Source organism: Phyllobates terribilis, unplaced genomic scaffold (assembly GCF_046119375.1).
Source record: "Phyllobates terribilis strain yellow unplaced genomic scaffold, ASM4611937v1 Scaffold_11__3_contigs__length_659146591, whole genome shotgun sequence".
Lineage (NCBI taxonomy): Eukaryota > Metazoa > Chordata > Amphibia > Anura > Dendrobatidae > Phyllobates > Phyllobates terribilis.
In genome coordinates, this window is record NW_027362771.1 from 246505629 (window position 1) to 246525124 (window position 19496).

Here is a 19496-nt window from a genome sequence, read left to right on the forward strand (position 1 = left end):
ACAAGCGAGGATATATTCAGGTTCCTTCCTCATTATAACCACCATTCTACCTGTGAAATAGTCAAACAAGCGGTGAGCCCTCAACTTTACACTCTGTGCCACAAAGTTTATATTCAGAGACATCTGTTCTCTCTCAAAGTATAAGGCTGTATTCAGATACAACAATTATGGGGTTTTTGTTGCTGTATACACCACAGATGGTGAGCACTATGAGCATATAAAATTCAGTAACACATTGTTTTATTGTTGGGTTTTACTTTATGAATTTTGGCCCCAGAATTGTATGAATTCCAAAATTCGACAGTCTGTGTGCGCAGCGGCCATTTTTTTCATCTCAAGAGGCCTGATCCATTATTGCCTTAGCACCTGTTTTTTATGTGTGTGTTTTAAGGCTACTTTTCATTTGTTCCAAATTCTTCATTTACTTAGCTCTTTTTTTTAAAGCCTATTTTATATATGGTCATCTGTTCTTTAAAATGTTTATCGCTCTGGGTGTGGGTTTTCATCTCCAGATGTTTGCTGCCGATTTGTCATTTGCGACTTTTTCAAAAGTCACAACATTTTTGTGGAAATTTACTCCAGGTTATCCCAGAGTGATTTTTTCATACACCAAAATTTTTGTGTGCAAGTGTTCATATTACGTTAGAAGTTGTAATGTAGAACGGCACAATAATGGTAAAAAAAATAAAATAAAATGCATTCTTTATTGTGTGAAAAATTCATGAAAGGAAGAGTGACTTAAAAAAAAGATGCAAATAATGACTTGAGGTAATAGACTTTAAAGTCTAAGGCCATTTACACACGCGGAATATTTGGTGAGTATTTTACCTCAGTATCTGTAGGCCATAACCAGGAGTGGGTGATAAATGCAGAATTGGTGACTTGTTTCTATTATACTTTTCCTCTGATTGTTCCTCTCCTGGTTTTGGCTTATAAACACTGATGTAAAAACTTACCAAATATTCAACGTGTGCACAAGGCCTTAGAGCAATTTCATGAAAACTTGAGGCAGAAGGTCTGTATCGGATCGGCTTTTAGCTCCTCCATAAAATTTTCAGAGCAGCAGCCGTCTCCTCTTTCAGTAATGAGAAAATCTGTCTTCACTGAATACAGATTTTACCTCAGAATTAAGAGTGAAAAATCAGCAAACGAGGAGAAAGAAGCAAAATTCTCTCTCTGATAAGTTTTAACGTATTTTTCACTTTATAAGACGCACTTTTTTCCCCCTCAAAGTGAAAGGAAAAACTCAGTGCGTCTTATAAAGTGAACAGACCTTGCGCTATCACACTCCAAGGCCCAGGGGAAGCTCACGACGGGCAGTCAGTGCGGAGGGCGGTCATGTGAAGCAGCCGGCGAGCTGTGAAGTGGGCAGCGGGAGTGGTGGGCTGTAAATGGTGGCAGCAGGCGGTGTGGGCTGAGTATCATGGCGGCGGGCAGTCACAGAGCCACCGAATGGTCCATTCAGTGCAGAGGAGTGCGATTCTCCTCCCCCTCCGCAGGGCCGGATGACGCTGCATTCAGGGCTCCGCAGCAGGCAGAGACTTTCTTTAACACAGAGTAGAGACAGGAGAGCGATTTTCCTCCCCCGCTGCAGGGCTGGATACTGATTGGTGCAGGGAGCTGCTGCTGAGCTGCCTCCACCAATCAGAGATCTGTCAGTGACAAATAAGTGTTCCTTGTAAGAAAGGTCCTGTGAGCTTTAATAAACATCTAGCCGGTTTTATAGGTGAGAAGAGGCACTGAAGGGGAGTAACTACAACCCCATCATCCTTCAGAGTATACAGTACCAATGTGTGTATTCTGCAGCATGATGGGGATTGTAGTCATATTTAGTATAAACACTCCAGGGAGTGTACCATAAGTGGCCAAAGTGTTTATTGTAAATGTGACTACCACCCCCCTCATCTTTCAGCATATACCCATGTATACAGTACGTGGGTGTATTCTTAAGGATGAGGGAAGTGGTAGTCAAAATGTGACTACCACCTTCGATTTCTTTAGAAATACACTCATGTAGACAGTACATGGGTGTATTCCTAAGGATAAGGGGGGTAAGTAGTCAAAATGTGACTATTTGACTCAAAATAATATTTTTTTCTTATTTTCATCCTCTAAAACCTAGGTGCATCTTATAATCAGGTGCGTCTTATAAAGCGAAAAATAAGATAATACAATTTCTTACAGTTTCTTATCTTTACTAGTACTATTGCTTTATGGAGGAAAAAGTAAAAAATAAAATAAAATAGATTGCACTTAAATGTATGCCAAGTTTTTTTCTTGGAGGTTTAGAAAGGATTTCTGAAATGTGTAAGAAAACCTCACACAAACCACCTTCTAACGCAATGAAGTACATCTGGCTACGGATTTTTCCTTAGTGTTGCATCAGTAGGTGACAGATCACTCAATCAATCGCTCCCCCCGAAGTAGTGGCGAGTAGCTGTGCATTAATTAGCAGTATTGAATGAGACTAAGGTGGCCTTGTACAGCATCAGTAGTATGAGCTATTATTAATATGGCACAATCACATAAAACCAACATTTTTACTAAAGGATTACTCACAAAAAAAGTAATTCCTTATCAACATGATAGAGAATAATGTGCTGATATCTGTGGTCTTAATATTAGGGCCCTCAGTGACCCAATGGGTTCTGCAACCCTCAAAAAAAGAAGACACAGGTCCCCATTTTTGGGGTCTCTCCTACTGGTCTTAAGCACACTGCTTACTACGGTAATTTGTTGCACACTTCTGATGTTACTCCCTAAGAACACCGCCTGAGTATTCAGGTAGTTTGGCATCCATGCTGAAACCACACAGATAAACTCTATGTTTCTCTTCAAGTGTGCTTCTTGATATACCCAGCTCTTCTACAACCTCTGTTCTCACTTCTCTGTGCTACTGAGGTGCCCCTGGCAAATAAAGCTCTGCTATAACCACCTGGCTCAGTTATATTCGCTAGGCTCTGCTACTTTACTATAAGTGTGCTACTTGACATACTTATCTCTGCTGAACCGCTGGACTCTGCTACATCACCACATACATGGCTCATGTCAAAACCAACTTTGCCTTGTCATTGGGTTCTGTTACATTACCACAAGTATATATCTTGACTTATCAAGCTCTGCCATTCGCTGGACTCTTGATATTCTGACACAAGTGTGCCTCCTGAGAAACACAACTCTGCTATATCACCACAGGTGAGTCTCCAGTTCTATCCATTTCTGCTGGTGCACTATTCTACTTCACCGAGTCTTAGGCTTCCTGTGGTGTACTACAGCCTTCAAGCCTCCAACTACCATCCAGCCTCCATTGCTCCAACCGATTCTAGTTACTAAATTCACATCATCAGTCCATGCTGCATCCCATCAGCTCATCCGGAACAAAGACTCAACAGATCCACCACACCGGGTGAGAAATAATGATTAGGTATTACATAGTTGCCATTCATTTGAATAAATGTCGCACAATTTTATAACCTGCATGTGTGAGCTTGATCTAAGAGGAGTTATACACATGGTAAAATGAAAGGTTTAAAGGGGCTGTCCTAGTAGCGGAGTAGTATTTCAGCTCTTTATGTGGCCAGACAGATTAGATAACTGACAATCAAGTGTGCATGTGCATGGAATGGTCAAAATTAGGTGAGAAGTATGACTTTTTTTTTTTAAAGGGAATGTCTCACCAGAAAATTACTTATTGCTTAAATCAGGTTTTTATGTCAAGCGTTTTTTTCTTAAAACGTTTGACAATGTTATTCTCAGGTTTTCTATACGGTTATATTTAAAAAAAAGTTGAAAACTAAGCTCATATTTTCTGTTCTGTGCAAAAGACTATTTCATTATCATCACAGACAGGCTAAGGCTGTGTGTCCACGATGCACTTTTCAAGCGTTTCTGCAGCGGCTATTCTGCTGCAGAAACGCTTAAAAATCGCATGGTAGAAGGTCTGCCATGTTCCCCAATGATAATCCGCATGTGCTGTGCACATGCTGCGGAAATTTCAGCTGCGGATTATCATTGCGGAAAAATACGCAGCACTACCAATTATTTTGCAGAATCTCTGCATTTTTTCCCCCATTGACCGCATGAAATCTGCATCACTGGATCTGTACATGTGGATTCCATGCGTTTCAATGTGCGGATGGTACCCCAGTTTGGAGAAGAGGAGACTCTCCTCCGGACCCGGGTACCATAGTACCTGTAAAAAAAAAAAAAAGAATAAAATAAAAAATATACATTATACTTACCTTCTGATGGCCCCCGGTGTCCTTAGCGATGCGTCTTGGCTTCCCAGCAGCTCGCTATCATCTAAAAAGGACCTGCCATGACGTCATTTAGTCATGTGACGGGTCACGCGACCGCTGACGTCGGCGGTCAGGTACTATGGTACAAGGGTCCGGAGGAGAGTCTCCTCTTCTCCAAACCCGGGTACCAATCTTTTACGGTCACACTATATAAATCCATGCCGGTTGCATGGATTTATATAGTGTGATCAAGTTGTCAAGCACTTTTCCAAGTGATGCTAAAATCGCTTGGAAAAGCGCTTGATAACCCGCATGCAGAAATGCATGCAAAAACGCTTCACTTCCGCTTGTCCCCGGCAGGAAAAACGCATGTACAATCCGCATGCGTTTTTTCTGCCAGGGAGATGCAGAAACGCTCAGGAAAAATCTGGAGCATTTCTGCATTGTGGGCACATAGCCTAACAGTGAAAGTTAACAACACTATGTACAGTAGATAACAGCTGCTCCACCATTAACAATAGGTGATGAGCTCAGCTCACCACCTTCCCCTACCCGGACCAAATGACCTTTGCAAATGATCCCTCCCTCCAAAAAATATCAATAAGCGATAGCCAGATAATTGAGTGGCTTTTGAAAAAACAGTAAGTATGAGCCTAAGATTAGTCATAGTGAACAGTGTGCAAACTTCCATTATAGACAGTGAAACGGAAAAATGAAAAAACAAACCAGCTCATCAAATATATCTTGAACTGCGGTAAAGTATTACCTGTGGTAAATATACAATGGGGAAAATAAGTATTTGATACACTGCTGATTTTGCAAGTTTTCACACCTATAAAAAATTGAGAGGTCTGTAATTTTTATCGTAGGTACACTTCAACTGTAAGAGAAAGAATCTTAAAAAAAAAAAATCCAGAAAATCACATTGTATGATGATTTTTACATAATTAAATTGCATTTTATTGCATGAAATAAGTATTTGATACAGTAGAAAAACAGAAATTATTATTTGGTACAGAAACATTTGTTTGCAATTACAGAGGTGAGACATTTCCTGTAGTTCTTGACCAAGTTTGCACACACTGCAGCAGGGATTTTGGCCCACTCCTCCACACAGATCTTCTCCAGATCTTTCAGGTTTCAGGCCTGTCGCTGGGCAACATGGAGTTTCAGCTTCCTCCAAAGATTTGCTATTGGGTTCAAGTCTGTAGACCGGCTAGGCCACTCCAAGACCTTAAAATGCTTCTTACAGAGCCAGTCCTTAGTTGCGATCCTGGTCAAATATCCAACGCCTTTGGCTGTGAAGCAACCCCATATCATCACACTTCCTCCACACAACTTGACAGTTCTTTGAATTTCTCCATCTGTTAGCCCCTTTTTTCCTTGTTTCTTCCAGACCCATTTGCACCCATCAGAGCCTAGTCTATTAACGTTCGTCTCATCACTCCAAGTCACCAGTTTCCAATCTTATACAGTTCACTTTCCGGACTTCTTTGCAAACTCGTACTGACATTTCTTATGACGATAATGAAGTTGATGTTTCTTTGCCTTTTTTCTGGCCACGAATCCAGACTTCTGTAACGTGCATCGCACAATGCTTGCATGGACGTCTGATCTCACTATTACAAAGCATAAGAGCCACCTCCACTGCCATGTCTGTCACGCCAGAACTGATAGACCTTGACATAAGAGATGACTTGTTGACTCAGATATTTTGCCTGGACGTCCACCTCTTGGCTTTTGAATGGATGAATAGACTTCATTTCATTTTCTTCCAACTGTCATGGTACTCGCATGATGCAGATTGGCAATTTTGTTGCCAAGAGACCAGTATCTATGAGCTGGATGATGATGTTTCTGTTTTCTTGGGAAATCTTCTTCATGGCTGCTCCTCGATCCGAACCAGTGACATATTGCATGGGAATCAACCTAATAACACACTGAGCTATTAGGGAATGTGAAAATATGTTGTCTTTTGGAATATACAGGAAGAGAAAGATTTTTCCACCACCAGCAGCAAAACAGTAACAATGCAGTGACATAACAAGAACCTGCATAACTAATCATATGCTAAATAGCTGCAAGTTAAATTTCTGAATGAGATAGCCAAGATGATTGTCTATAAAATGATGGTAGTCTCACATTAGAAGCAGTAGTGGATGGTGAGATATGGAGCCTGAAAGTCAAAAGTTCAAAATATAGTTACCCTTTTGCTCGTCACTGTATATGTACCGTATTTTTAGGACTATAAGACGCACTTTTTTCTTCCAAAATTTTGGAGGAAAGTGGGGAGTGTGTCTTATAGTCCGTACGTATACTTATTGCTGTGGATGGGCAGGGAGGAGCAGCAGCGGCGGAGTGGGGCAGAAGAGGCAGGAGCTGGAGGCTGCAGCTTTTGAGCGTGTCCGCTGTTAAAAGAAAATGAGTATTCCTTGCTCCCTACGCCTATGGGCGTGTGGAGCACTGAATATTCACTCTACTTAGTAGCGCGCAGTGTCAGCCCAGCCGCCGGTTTCCTGTAAATACAGTTGTGCTCAAAAGTTTACATACCCCGATAGAATTTTTCCTTTCTTGGCCTTGTTTCAGAGAATATGTATGCTAACAAAAACACTTTTTCTCCACTCATGGTAATTGGTTGGGTGAAGCCATTTATTGTCAAACTACTGTGTTTTCTCTTTCTAAATCTTCATGACAACCAAAAATATCCAAATGACCCTGATCAAAAGTTCACATACCATGGTGATTTTGGCCTAATAACATACACAGAATTTGACAAAATGAGTTTGAATGGCTACTAAACGCAACATCCCCACATGTGACCTGATTGCTTGAAATCAGTGTATGTGCATAAAAGGTGAGTGAGTTTCTGGGATCCAGACAGACTCTTGCATCTTTCATCCAGCCACTGATGTTTCTGAATTGTGAGTCATGGGGAAAGCAAAAGAATAGTCAACGGACACAGGAAAGGGATACAAAAAAATATCCAAGGAATTGATAATGCCTGTCCGCAGTGTTCAAACTGTGATTTACAAATGGAAAATCAGGGGCTCTTTAAAAATCAAACCACGCTTAGGTAGACCAACAAAACTTTCGGCCACAACTGGCAGGAAAACGAAAAAAACACAAATAACATCAGCTGAAATTCAGGACTCTCTGAAAACTAGCGGTGTGGCTGTTTCAAGAGGCACTTGAAGAAAAATGGGCTGCATGGTCGAGTCACCAGAAAAAAGCCATTACTGCACAAATGCCACAAAGTAGTACGCCAAACAACACAGAGACAAGCCTCAAAACTTCTGGAACAAGGTAATTTGGAGTGATGAGACCAAAATTGAACTTTTTGGCCACAACCATAAAAGTTACATTTGGAGAGAGGTCAACAATGCCTATGATGAAAGGAACACCATTCCTACAGTAAAGCACAGAGGTGGATCACTGATGTTTTGGAGACGTACTAGCTACAAAGGCACAGGAAACTTGGTAAGAATTGAAGGAAAGATGAATACAACACGTTATCAGCAAATACTGGAGGCAAATTTGCACTTATCAGCCCGGAAGCTGCACCCTCAATAAAGGAGTGGTTCTGCAGTTGGGAACAACAGACCAAATCTCAGTACCAATGCTTTCTAGCAGATGTTTTAGTCACTTTAAAATGTTGGTTGTGCTTTCACACTCGTGATAGCATGAGATGGACTCTACAACCCACAGAAATTGGTCAGGTAGTGCAGCTCATCCAAGATGGAACATCAATGCGAGCTGTGGGAATAAGGTTTGCTGTGCCTGTAAGCATAGTGTCCAGAGGCTGGAGGAGCTACCAGGAGACAGGCCAGTACACCAGGAGACGTGGAGGGGGCCATAGGAGGGCAACAACCCAGCAGCAGGACCGCTACCTCCGCCTTTGTGCAAGGGGGAACAGGAGGAGCACTGCCAGAGCCCTGCAAAATGACCTCCAGCAGGCCATAAATGTGCATGTGTCTGCACAAACGGTTAGAAACCGACTCCATGAGGGTGGTATGAGGGCCCGACTTCCACAGATGGGGGTTGTGCTCACAGCCCAACACCGTGCAGGACGCTTGGCATTTGCCACAGAACACCAGGATTGGCAAAGTCGCCACTGGCGCCCTGTGCTCTTCACAGATGAAAGCAGGTTCACACTAAGCACGTGTGACAGACATGACAGAGTCTGGAGACGTCGTGGTGAGCGATCTGCTGCCTGCAACATCCTTCAGCATGACCGGTTTGGCAGTGGGTCAGTAATGATTTGGGGTGGCATTTCTTTGGAGGGCCACACAGTGCTCCATGTGCTTGCCAGAGGTAGCCTGACTGCCATTAGGTAAAGAGATGACATCCTCAGACCCATTGTGAGACCATATGCTGGTGCGGTTGGCACTGGGTTCCTCCTAATGCAGGACAATGCCAGACCTCATGTGGCTGGAGTGTGTCAGCAGTTCCTGCAAGATGAAGGCATTGAAGCTATGGACTGGCCCGCCCGTTCCCCAGACCTGAATCTGATTGAGCACAACTGGGACATCATGTCTCGCTCCATCCACCAACGTCACGTTGCACCACAGACTGTCCAGGAGTTGGCGGATGCTTTAGTCCAGGTCTGGGAGGAGATCCCACAGGAGACCATCCACAGCCTCATCAGGAGCATGCCCAGGCATTGTAGGGAGGTCATACAGGTACGTGGAGGCCACACACAATACAGAGCCTCATTTTGACTTGTTTTAAGGAAATTACATCAAAGTTGAATCAGCCTGTAGTGTGTTTTTCCACTTTAATTTTGGGGGTGACTCCAAATCTAGGCCTCCATTGGTTAATAAATTTGATTTCCATTGATGATTTTTGTGTGGTTTTGTTGTCAGCACATTCAACTTTGTACAGAACAAAGTATTCAATGAGAATATTTCATTTATTCAGATCTAGGATGTGTCATTTGAGTGTTCCCTTTATTTTTTTGAGCAGTATCTATCTATCTATATCTCTATCTCTAGTGCATTGTCGCTGCGGTGGTGGTTGGCGCACGGCTCCGCTCCCATTCAGGCAGGAAATGTTAGGACCCACTACGAGGTTTGCCGTGACATGACAGTGGGCTTCATACAGTCTGATCAGAATGTTAAACTAAGAACCTCATGTTCAGTTTTATATATTTTTGCCGAGAGGCATTAGATCAACGTATGTTTTTGGAGGTGCTGTCCATTCTCTTTTTCAGCTTAATGCATGATCTGTCCTTTTTTTTCCGGACGTGCACTCCTCCCATTTGGCACAGGTGATTTTAATTAGCAGGAGACTGCAAAGAGGGTCCAGACTATTTTTGCTCTCACTTGAGAGCTTGAGGAAGGTGAGTCACAATGCTCCATTCTTGTGGTGTTGGTGCAGTGTGTCGGCCATTGTTGCTGTGGTTTTGTGCTTGTGGGGCGGCGCGGGCTGGAGTCATGGGGACTCGGCCTTGCAGCATGGGTGCTGTGAGGCACCAGGCCGCCCGCCCTGCTGCTGCATTGTCGTTGCGGTGGTGGTTGGCGCACGGCTCTGCTCCCATTCAGGCAGGAAATGTTAGGACCCACTATGAGGTTTGCCGTGACATGGCAGTGGGCTTCATACAGTCTGATCAGAATGTTAAACTAAGAACCTTATGTTCAGTTTTATATATTTTTGCTGAGAGGCATTAGATCAACGTATGTTTTTGGAGCTGCTGTCCATTCTCTTTTTCAGCTTAACAGATAGATAGATAGATACACACATACATACATATACACACATACATACAGTACAGACCATCAAGAGAATGCCAAGAGTGTGCAAAGCAGTCATCAAAGCAAAAGGTGGCTACTTTGAAGAACCTAGAATATAAGACATATTTTCAGTTGTTTCACACTTTTTTGTTAAGTATATAATTCCACATGTGTTAATTCATAGTTTTGATGCCTTCAGTGTGAATGTACAATTTTCATAGTCATGAAAATACAGAAAAATCTTTAAATGAGAAGGTGTGTCCAAACTTTTGGTCTGTACTGTATATACACACACCCCCACACATATATATTATATACATATATACACACACACACTAATCCTGTTAAATAACTGCAAAATGCAAATTAAGGTGCAACAACATCTAGCTGTGCTGTGATCATAGATATGGTAAGAGTGAATGCAGTGGTCATCGTATGTAAAATGTATAAAGAAAAAAGACTAATGAATATTAAACCATGAAAAAAACTATCCTGCCTGTATTTTGCGAGAAGATAAATCCGTATTTGTGTTCACCTATGATCTTGACACAGATGCTACTGCATTAATAGTCACTTGGGTCCTACAATGCAAGTTGCTGGCAAAGTAGTTAAGACAAACTTATTTACCACATTAATTAAATGGTCTATTTAACATGGAATATCAATTCTCTAATCACATCTCAGCTGAACTTCTTATTTCAATTAACAACTCTAAAGTCTTCCAACAGAGATCCAACTGCTCTAGGATCATTAAGAACATTTTCATTATCTGTCAAATGAGGGAGTAAAAGGCAAAAACGGCAAGCACTCTCAGGAGTAGGCCTCTACCCTACTTAAGAGATGATTAGGGAGTAAGCAGCAGTAGTTCTCATTAGTTGCTAAGCAATGAATAGACCGCCAATGAAACAAGAATTGGAAACAAAGAAAAAAAGGTGTTTCCATGCAAATCCAAACTCAAGGGCAGCTTGCCCTTTTCTATTAACACTAAATGTGACTTTACCACACAGCGTTATCTTCAGAAGTCAGGGAAAGGTGAAACGGGAAACTGGAATCGCATTTCCTATTAAGAGTAGCTATACCTTCCCGCATAATCCTCAGCGGATGTGTCCTTGGGAATTTGTATCGGAGGACACTACGTAAACCTGATGTTAAAAACAACAGCTGCGCCTTACATCATCCATATATACATGAAGCTGCTGGGTTTCTGAAAGCCAATATAAGACTGACTAGCAATTAGCTCCTGCTTGTCTATGCCCAGTGAGGAAGGAAAGAAAAATCACAGATCATCAGCATAAAATAATTTCAAAACCTGAATGGATTAATATTGAATGTCAAAACAATGTAACAAAATGAGACTGCACATCTACGCATAGATATTTAAACATAAAGTTGGTAAAAGATACTCGGGACATACTGATCCTGCAACAACTCTGGGCAAGAGACTTCTAGAACATGAAGAGAAACACATTTATGATGAGCGATGAGCTTTGGTGAGTTTTTGATAGTAAAATAGGTTACTTGCATTCTTTTCAAAAATAAGCAGCGTAAAAAAACTCATCAAAAATTCATTGTGGGAACATAGCCTTACAGATGCAGCATTTCTTAAAATAACAAATGCCACAAGAGATGCAGAATAGTGTAACTTCACACCTAACTGTACAATTCAATGGTTTGTGCTGTGCTAAGAGTTCGCTTTCTGCTTTGGATATCCTTCTTGTTTGTTCTCCAAGAGATGCTACATCTGTATCCATCAGCTGTGATGGAGGAGGAGGCTGGCTCAGCTATTCAATCAGCAGTCGACCAGCTCCCTGCTTCGGTCATGTGCCAACACAGGAAACGTCTTGTTTTACAAAGGACCAATAAGGGAACCGGCGGGGGCCCAGGTTTGAGTGACCATCAAATTATTAGGGCACCTAGACTAATGGAATTCTATTAGTAAATTATCTACCTTACCATTTAAAGATTATAATAATCTCAGAACCACACTTTTTTTTTTACGTAGACCCTAGATACATTGTAAAAATGGCACCCAACAGTTCACATTCCCTGTAATTTTACATCGTAAACTTTTAAATGCGTAACAACTCATGCTTACTAAAAAAAAAAAAAGAAATCCTTTTATCTTGCTCACTTCTAATATCTGCAACACCTTGAATATTGTACCTGGAACTTTGATTCAGTAGTACTGATATGATCCGAAAATCTAAAGTCTAGTTCTTACAAATGTGAAAGGTGTAGTAAAGAATTATTGAGAATAAGAAGTAACACTTAAAGAAATCGATGTGCCTTGATATCTGCGCTTCTCCGTATAAGTAACGATCCGGTGTTTGTTTAAAAAAAAAAGTAAACTTTTTTTAATATAATAAATAACATATATTGCAATAAGCTATGGTCAAACGCGTTTAACGGACATCCTGTCCGCTTCTTCAGTTAATAGCTATTCACTGAAAAAGCGGACAGGACGTCCATGAAACGCGTTTGACCATAGCTTATAGCAATATATGTTATTTATTATATTAAAAAAAGTTTACTTTTTTTTTTAAACAAACACCGGATCGTTACTTATACGGAGAAGCACAGATATCAAGGTACATATATTTTCTTCTCATCCACGTGTTGATTTATCTGGACCCTGCCAGGGCTGGTGTCATCTGCAGCACTCCGCAAGCGTTTATATGTGTTGTGCATTATCACAACACAATAAGGTGAGCATCATTTTTTTATATTCATTTACTGTCTACTCTACTGAGAAAAAATACTGACCAAATACTGATAGGGCCGTGGCCTTACACTAAAGCTTTCATCGATAGTTCACAAATTGTCTTTTGACATAGAAATATATCTTTGATAACCCATATAGTGTTCAGTGTCAGATAAAGATATGACCTATTCAATGAAAAGCAATAATAAATTGGATAATAGAGTATATACAAACTGATAATAACTAATTGATTTTTTTCTTACTTAAGATTACATCCTAAGTTAATTATAATATATTGCGGTTCTAAAAGTGCCTTTACTGTTATAATGCATTTTATAGTGTATAGTGTTGTGTATATTATAAATGATAAATTGTAATATTTTTTTGGTGGAGGATGTCACGTGGTTGATATCTAAGAACTAGGAACCACAAGCTTGAGAAAGGGGAGTGTCCCCTTGTGGGATGGAGTATGTGCTCACCCTTAATTATGGCAGTGCTCAAAAGTATGTGAGCTAAAATCACCATCTGTATGGGAATGCGCTATGGTGATTATGCGTCTGTGCTATAGAATGTCATTGCCTGCTACCATGGACATGAGTCGACATATAGAAAGAAGGATTTAAAAAATATTTCATATGTGCACCAGCTTGTGCATGACATGGCACCGTCCATCCCAGCATAAGTACTGAAAGCACTGGGGTCACTTACTGGTCGGTGAAATAAATAGATATGAGAAAACTGTTGCAAATAGCCAGACAAATGGTTGTTTATCAAATATTTCCAAAATCAATTAATCTATGCTTTCTAGAGGTGTAATAGGAGTATGAGGCTTGATTAATATACAATAACCCGTCTGAAATATAATTACATAGTTATATAGGTTAAAAAAGACCTAGGTCCATAAAGTAAAAGCTTTTTCCACTGGGCAGCACAGCGGCTCAGTGGTTAAGCACAGTCTTGCAGCGCTGGGATCCTGGGTTTAAATCCCACCAAGGACAACATCTGCAAGGAGTTTGTATGTTCTCCCCGTGTTTGCGTGGGTTTCCTCCAGGTAGGATGCCTTTCTTGATAAGTATAATATTACAGGTTATAAATACTAGATTCCTTGATAGGGCGTTGATCCAGGGAACTAGTCTGATTGTCGTATGGAGTCGGAAAGGAATTTTTTTCCCCAATGTGGAGCTTAGTGTTTGCCACATGGTTTTTTTTTGTCTTCCTCTGGATCAACATGTTAGGCTATGGGCTGAACTAGATGGACTTGGTCTTCCTTCAACCTTAAAAACTATGTTACTATGTAAACTATGTAAGTATACATTTTTTGCACTAAATTATCAATAACCCACAATATTATTTGCACTGAGGAAAGCATCCACCCCTTTATTAAAAGCTGTTATAGTGTCTGCCATTACTACCTCTTGTAGCAGACATTAAACAGTCTGACTGCTCTAACTGTAAAGAACCCTTTCCTGTTTAGCTGTATAGAATATAGAACTTGTACAAATCCAATATGTTCTTGTAGTAACTTACCAACATAGTCCCCAATAAATACCACAAAGAAGGGGGTGACAAGGTCATTTATCCCTTGAACGTATCCACTGGCTGGATGTCGAATTGCCCATATAAACAAAATCCTTTCAAAGATCTGAAAAATAAAAAAAGATCAACTTAGATTCCTCAGATTTAGACAGGTATGGCCATAATCAGCAGCCATCAATACAAAGCTCACGTATTTTATCACTAAAAAAATGTTATTACAAATGTTGTTAAATTGCTAAAAGAAAACCCATAAAAGAAAACAAATTAGCTGTTGTCTGTAGTTTTCTTTTTAGGTATTCTTTCAAACAGTGGAGGACATAGACAGAAGAGGGCCCCTGTGCATGAATTTCTTGCTGATTTGAAAGTGAAAGTTGGCCCCTTTATCTTTTGGGCACCAATAATATGTCTGCCCCTGTTTTCTTAACCATTTTTGAGACACAGAGAAATATGGTAGATCTGAAGCAGATAAAATAGTAATTTTTATCAAAACTGCAGCAAGCAGCCCAGTAATTGACCATTCACTGGAATCAGGGTCTTTGCCTTACTTGTAATATGCGATGAACTGGTGTTGCGTACTCGCTTACCTTGAAAATGCCCCCATGCACCCCAAACACGGGTTAATAGTTGAAACCCACTTTATACACTTAAAATATCACTATAGCATTTGAAAATGGGTTTCAAAACAGAACAACTCTTCTTCACTCCTTCCCACCCTTTCCCATCCACCCAGTTGATTTTTCGCTTTTCCCCTCCCCTTCTTCCAAGAGCCATAACTTTTTGATTTTTCTGTCCATATAACTGTATGAGCGCTTGCTTTTTTGTGGGACAAGTTGTGCTTTTGATTGACAGCATTAGTTTTATCATGTGATGCACTGGAAAGCAGGAAAAAAAATTCAAGTGCGTTGAAATTTCAAAAAAAACGTTTAAATTCCCTAATTGTTTTTTGTTTTTTTATATACAATTTCCACTATAGGGTAAAACGGATCTCCTGGCAATAGGATTTCTGGTCAGTACAAATACACAGATACCAAACATGTATAGTGTGTTTTTTCAGTTAAATGGGGAAAAAAAATTGGAAATTTGTAAGAAAAACATTTTTTCTGCTTTTGTTGACATTTTCCGAGACACTTAACTTCATTTTTCAGGATATGGAGCTGTGTGACGGCTTTTTTTTTTTTTTTGCCCTGAACTCACATTTTTACGGATACCATTTTGGGGTAAATATTATGTTTTGCATTTTATTGCTGTAAGAAGTTCATGTACAAAGTAAGAACAAATTACACACAAGGAACAGCAGTTTAGGCCAGTCTTATTTGGGCTCAGCTTACAAATGTATTTGTAGAATTTTGACATGAAATGTGATCCTGTGAACACAGAATTATTCCCATTAAGTTCCAAAACCACCAGACTGGAGGAAATTGATCAAGAACGAGGCCCTCATAGAATTAAACTGAGAGCTTGTGACCGTTACCGCCAACTTTTGGTCAGTCAGAAGTTGGGGTCACAAGATGGCGGCGCAGGAAAGAGCTGAAGACAGCAGCTAAGTATGGTTAGTATGGTGGTTTGATGGTTACCTAAAGTCAAAACTGGCTTACTAGAACATAATATTAATAATATCATGATGACACAAGACTATTCACATGTTTTAAGTATTTGTGAATTCACGGTAGGTTATTTAATATTCTAATGTTCATACTTCTATTTAACCATAATTTCAGTGGAAAAGAAAACTTTACCGTATTCTTAGAACTTCTTGTATTGCACTTTGTAAAGCCTCGATCTATCATAAATTAGCTTATATCAGCCCACTCTTTACTCCTAATTCAGCAGTCCTTATTTTTAACCACATTACAGATAAAGTGGAGCAGCAGAAATTTCACAAAAAGTGGGTAGGTCTTCACCGAGGAGGTGGGGCCCCTAATGCCAAAGACTAATATAGATTATTCGGAAAATGTATTTTTGTTTCTAAAAACGTGCACATTTTCACGTTACTGGAATAAGTTGCAGAACAACAAATAGTTTGATACAATCCACCTGCAAGAACTGCTGTGAACTGTTGATTAATATTTCTAATTGTCTTTCTGCTACATTTTCTAGTAGCCTCTGAGCATTGTGTGCTGTAGGGCCTATGCAGACACGCACAAAAGGTGGGAATGTAACAGTTTTCTTGTAAACATATATTGTACATACCAAGAATAAGAGTGGAACTGATCAATGAATTCAAGCCCCCCACGGTGCAGACTCAGACTATGTTCTACATAAACTGACAGTGCAGTTCAGCCGCAGCCCAGACAACACTCAGGCTTTATCATTTAACTTATTTTTTCCACTTGAAGAACTATAATAGGCATCTAAAATGATTTCTCACCTTCAAATGTAATATTGAGCTAAATATGCTAAGTCACAACAATTTCAAAATAAACTGCACATCCCTATGCATTATTCATAAAACTATATTTATGTTTTTTATGTCTAGTTTTCCGTGGTGTGTGAAAACGAGATAACACTTTCCTTCTGTATTACATATTTGAAAGTGTCCTCTGACTTGCTGGGGTATTTCATATTTGAAAGATACTGTAATGAACCACTCAGACTGATTTGCATTTGTTTTCTATTTGAAATGACAGGTCAGTACAACACCGGATCCACAGGAAAATGCAAACAAGTGACAATAACATTAAAAAAGAGAAAAAAAGATCAATTCCATAAGCATTCTAGCGAGTTATCATACTGTCTCATCCAGTCTAATTTATAAACAACATAGACTTACACTAGACTGCCTAAAAAGTGACAAATACATCAAGATTTCAATATAAACCACCTATTGGTTGGCTTAGTTTAACATAATATTTTGCGCAAAAAGTGGCACAAACATTTTTAACAATACCCCTTGCTGCTAGGCCATGCCAATTTGTATGGTGCTCCATAAAAAGTGTCTTAATTACATAATGGTCATGTAAGTTACACAGGCCAGTTTTTTGGCACACAGAATTCTCCCACAAATCACCATTAATATCTTTATTTCAGATAATTTTTAAACCATTTCTTCCCAGAGTAAAATTCTGTATTTTTCTGTCCACGTAACCTTACGTGAGCTTTTTTTGTGGAACAAGGTGTAATTTTAAATGGCAATATTTATTTCACCATATAGTATACGGGAAAACAGGAAAAAATTCCAAAAGTTGTAAAGTGGCAAAAAAAAAAAAAAATCCCTCAATTCTCACATTGTTTTATGGGTTCTCTTTGTATGGTGTTAATTGTACAGTAAAAAAAATACCTGCAACAGGAATCTTAAGGTCAAGACGATTACAACAATACCAAATTTGTATAGTTTGTTTTATTATTCTAGTGGTGCAAGAAAATAAAAAAAAAAACTGAAATTTGAAAAAAAAAAAAAAAAAAACACACAACAACACAAAACAACAACTTACTATTTTTTTAAAATTTGCCTGCATGATGATATGAGAACCGTAACTCGATTTTTCCATTGTTTGAGTTCTGTGAGGGATTTTTTCACTGGATGAGCTGACGTTTTTAATTATACCATTTTGAGGTCCGTAAAATATTTTAATTTAAATTTTTTTGAGGCAGATGCGGCAACCGAACGAAACCAATACTGGTATTCCAATTTTTTTTTTTCTGCTTTATGGTGTTTACCATATGGGATAAATTATTCTCGATTTTGATAGATCAGACTTTTGTACGATCATAGAGAAAATTCATTATTTAAAAATCTATTTTTATTTGTGGAAAAAGGGTGGGGTTTGAATATACAGGGTGGTCCAAAAGTAGGCGGACAGAAAGTGCAATAAAATGTTCCTGTGCTGAGATAATCTTATAAATGTGCCCCTGCTGTGTACTGTGTAATGGCTGTGTCTGAAAGCAAGAACATGGTCTGATCATACCACATCTCCTGGGCAGGGGGGGGGGGGGAGCAAAAGAGTATACAGACATTACAGCACAGGATCACAGCTGATTCTTTCTTTGAAGAAAAATATTGTTTAAAAACAGGCAGGGAAATGTTTTACCTCACAAAAAGAATCAGCTGTGATCCCCTGCTGTAATGTCTGTATACTCTTTTGCCCCCCCCCCCCTGCCCAGGAGATGTGGTATGATCAGACCATGTTCCTGTACGGTCAGACACAGCCATTACACAGTACACAGCAGGGGCACATTTATAAGATTATCTCAGCACAGGAACATTCTATAACACTTTCTGTCCACCTACTTTTGGACCACCCTGTATAAGTGTTTTGGTTTTTTTTTTTTACATACAGTACAGACCAAAAGTTTGGACACACAATCTCATTTAAAGATTTTTCTGTATTTTCATGACTATGAAAATTGTACATTCACACTGAAGGCATCAAAACTATGAATTAACACATGTGGAATTATATACTTAAAAAAAAGTGTGAAACAACTGAAAATATGTCTTATATTCTAGGTTCTTCAAAGTAGCCACCTTTTGCTTTGATGACTGCTTTGCACACACTTGGCATTCTCTTGATGAGCTTCAAGAGGTAGTCACCGGAAATGGTCTTTCAACAATCTTGAAGGAGTTCCCAGAGATGCTTACCACTTCTGGGCCCTTTTGCCTTCACTCTGCGGTCCAACTCACCCCAAACCATCTCGATTGGGTTCAGGTCTGGTGACTGTGGAGGCCAGGTCATCTGGTGTAGCACCCCATCACTCTCCTTCTTGGTCAAATAGTCCTTACACAGTCTGGAGGTGTGTTTGGGGTCATTGTCCTGTTGAAAAATAAATGATGGTCCAACTAAACGCAAACCGGATGGAATGGCTTGCCGCTGCAAGATGCTGTGGTAGCCATGCTGGTTCAGTATGCCTTCAATTTTGAATAAATCCCCAACAGTGTCACCAGCAAAGCACCCCCACACCATCACACCTCCTCCTCCATGCTTCACGGTGCGAACCAGGCATGTAGAGTCCATCCGTTCACTTTTTCTGCGTAGCACAAAGACACGGTGGACTCAATTTGGACTCATCAGGCCAAAGCACAGATTTCCACTGGCCTAATGTCCATTCCTTGTGTTCTTTAGCCCAAACAAGTCTCTTCTGCTTGTTGCCTGTCCTTAGCAGTGGTTTCCTAGCAGCTATTTTACCATGAAGGCCTGCTGCACAAAGTCTCCTCTTAACAGTTGTTGTAGAGATGTGTCTGCTGCTAGAACTCTGTGTGGCATTGACCTGGTCTCTAATCTGAGCTGCTGTTAACCTGCGATTTCTGAGGCTGGTGACTCGGATAAACTTATCCTCAGAAGCAGAGGTGACTCT

The 19496-nt window shown here is 40.0% G+C and overlaps 1 protein-coding gene across 1 annotated transcript in view; it reads right to left on the reverse strand.

Annotated features, from left to right (window-relative positions):
• The window catches only part of TBC1D22A (TBC1 domain family member 22A), a 585912-nt gene that overhangs the window by 395331 nt on the left and 171085 nt on the right, over positions 1-19496 (reverse strand). Inside the window, exon 8 of the mRNA XM_073652139.1 lies at positions 14196-14310. Coding sequence (XP_073508240.1) covers positions 14196-14310 — 115 coding nt within the window. The remainder of the gene's footprint in view (positions 1-14195; positions 14311-19496) is intronic.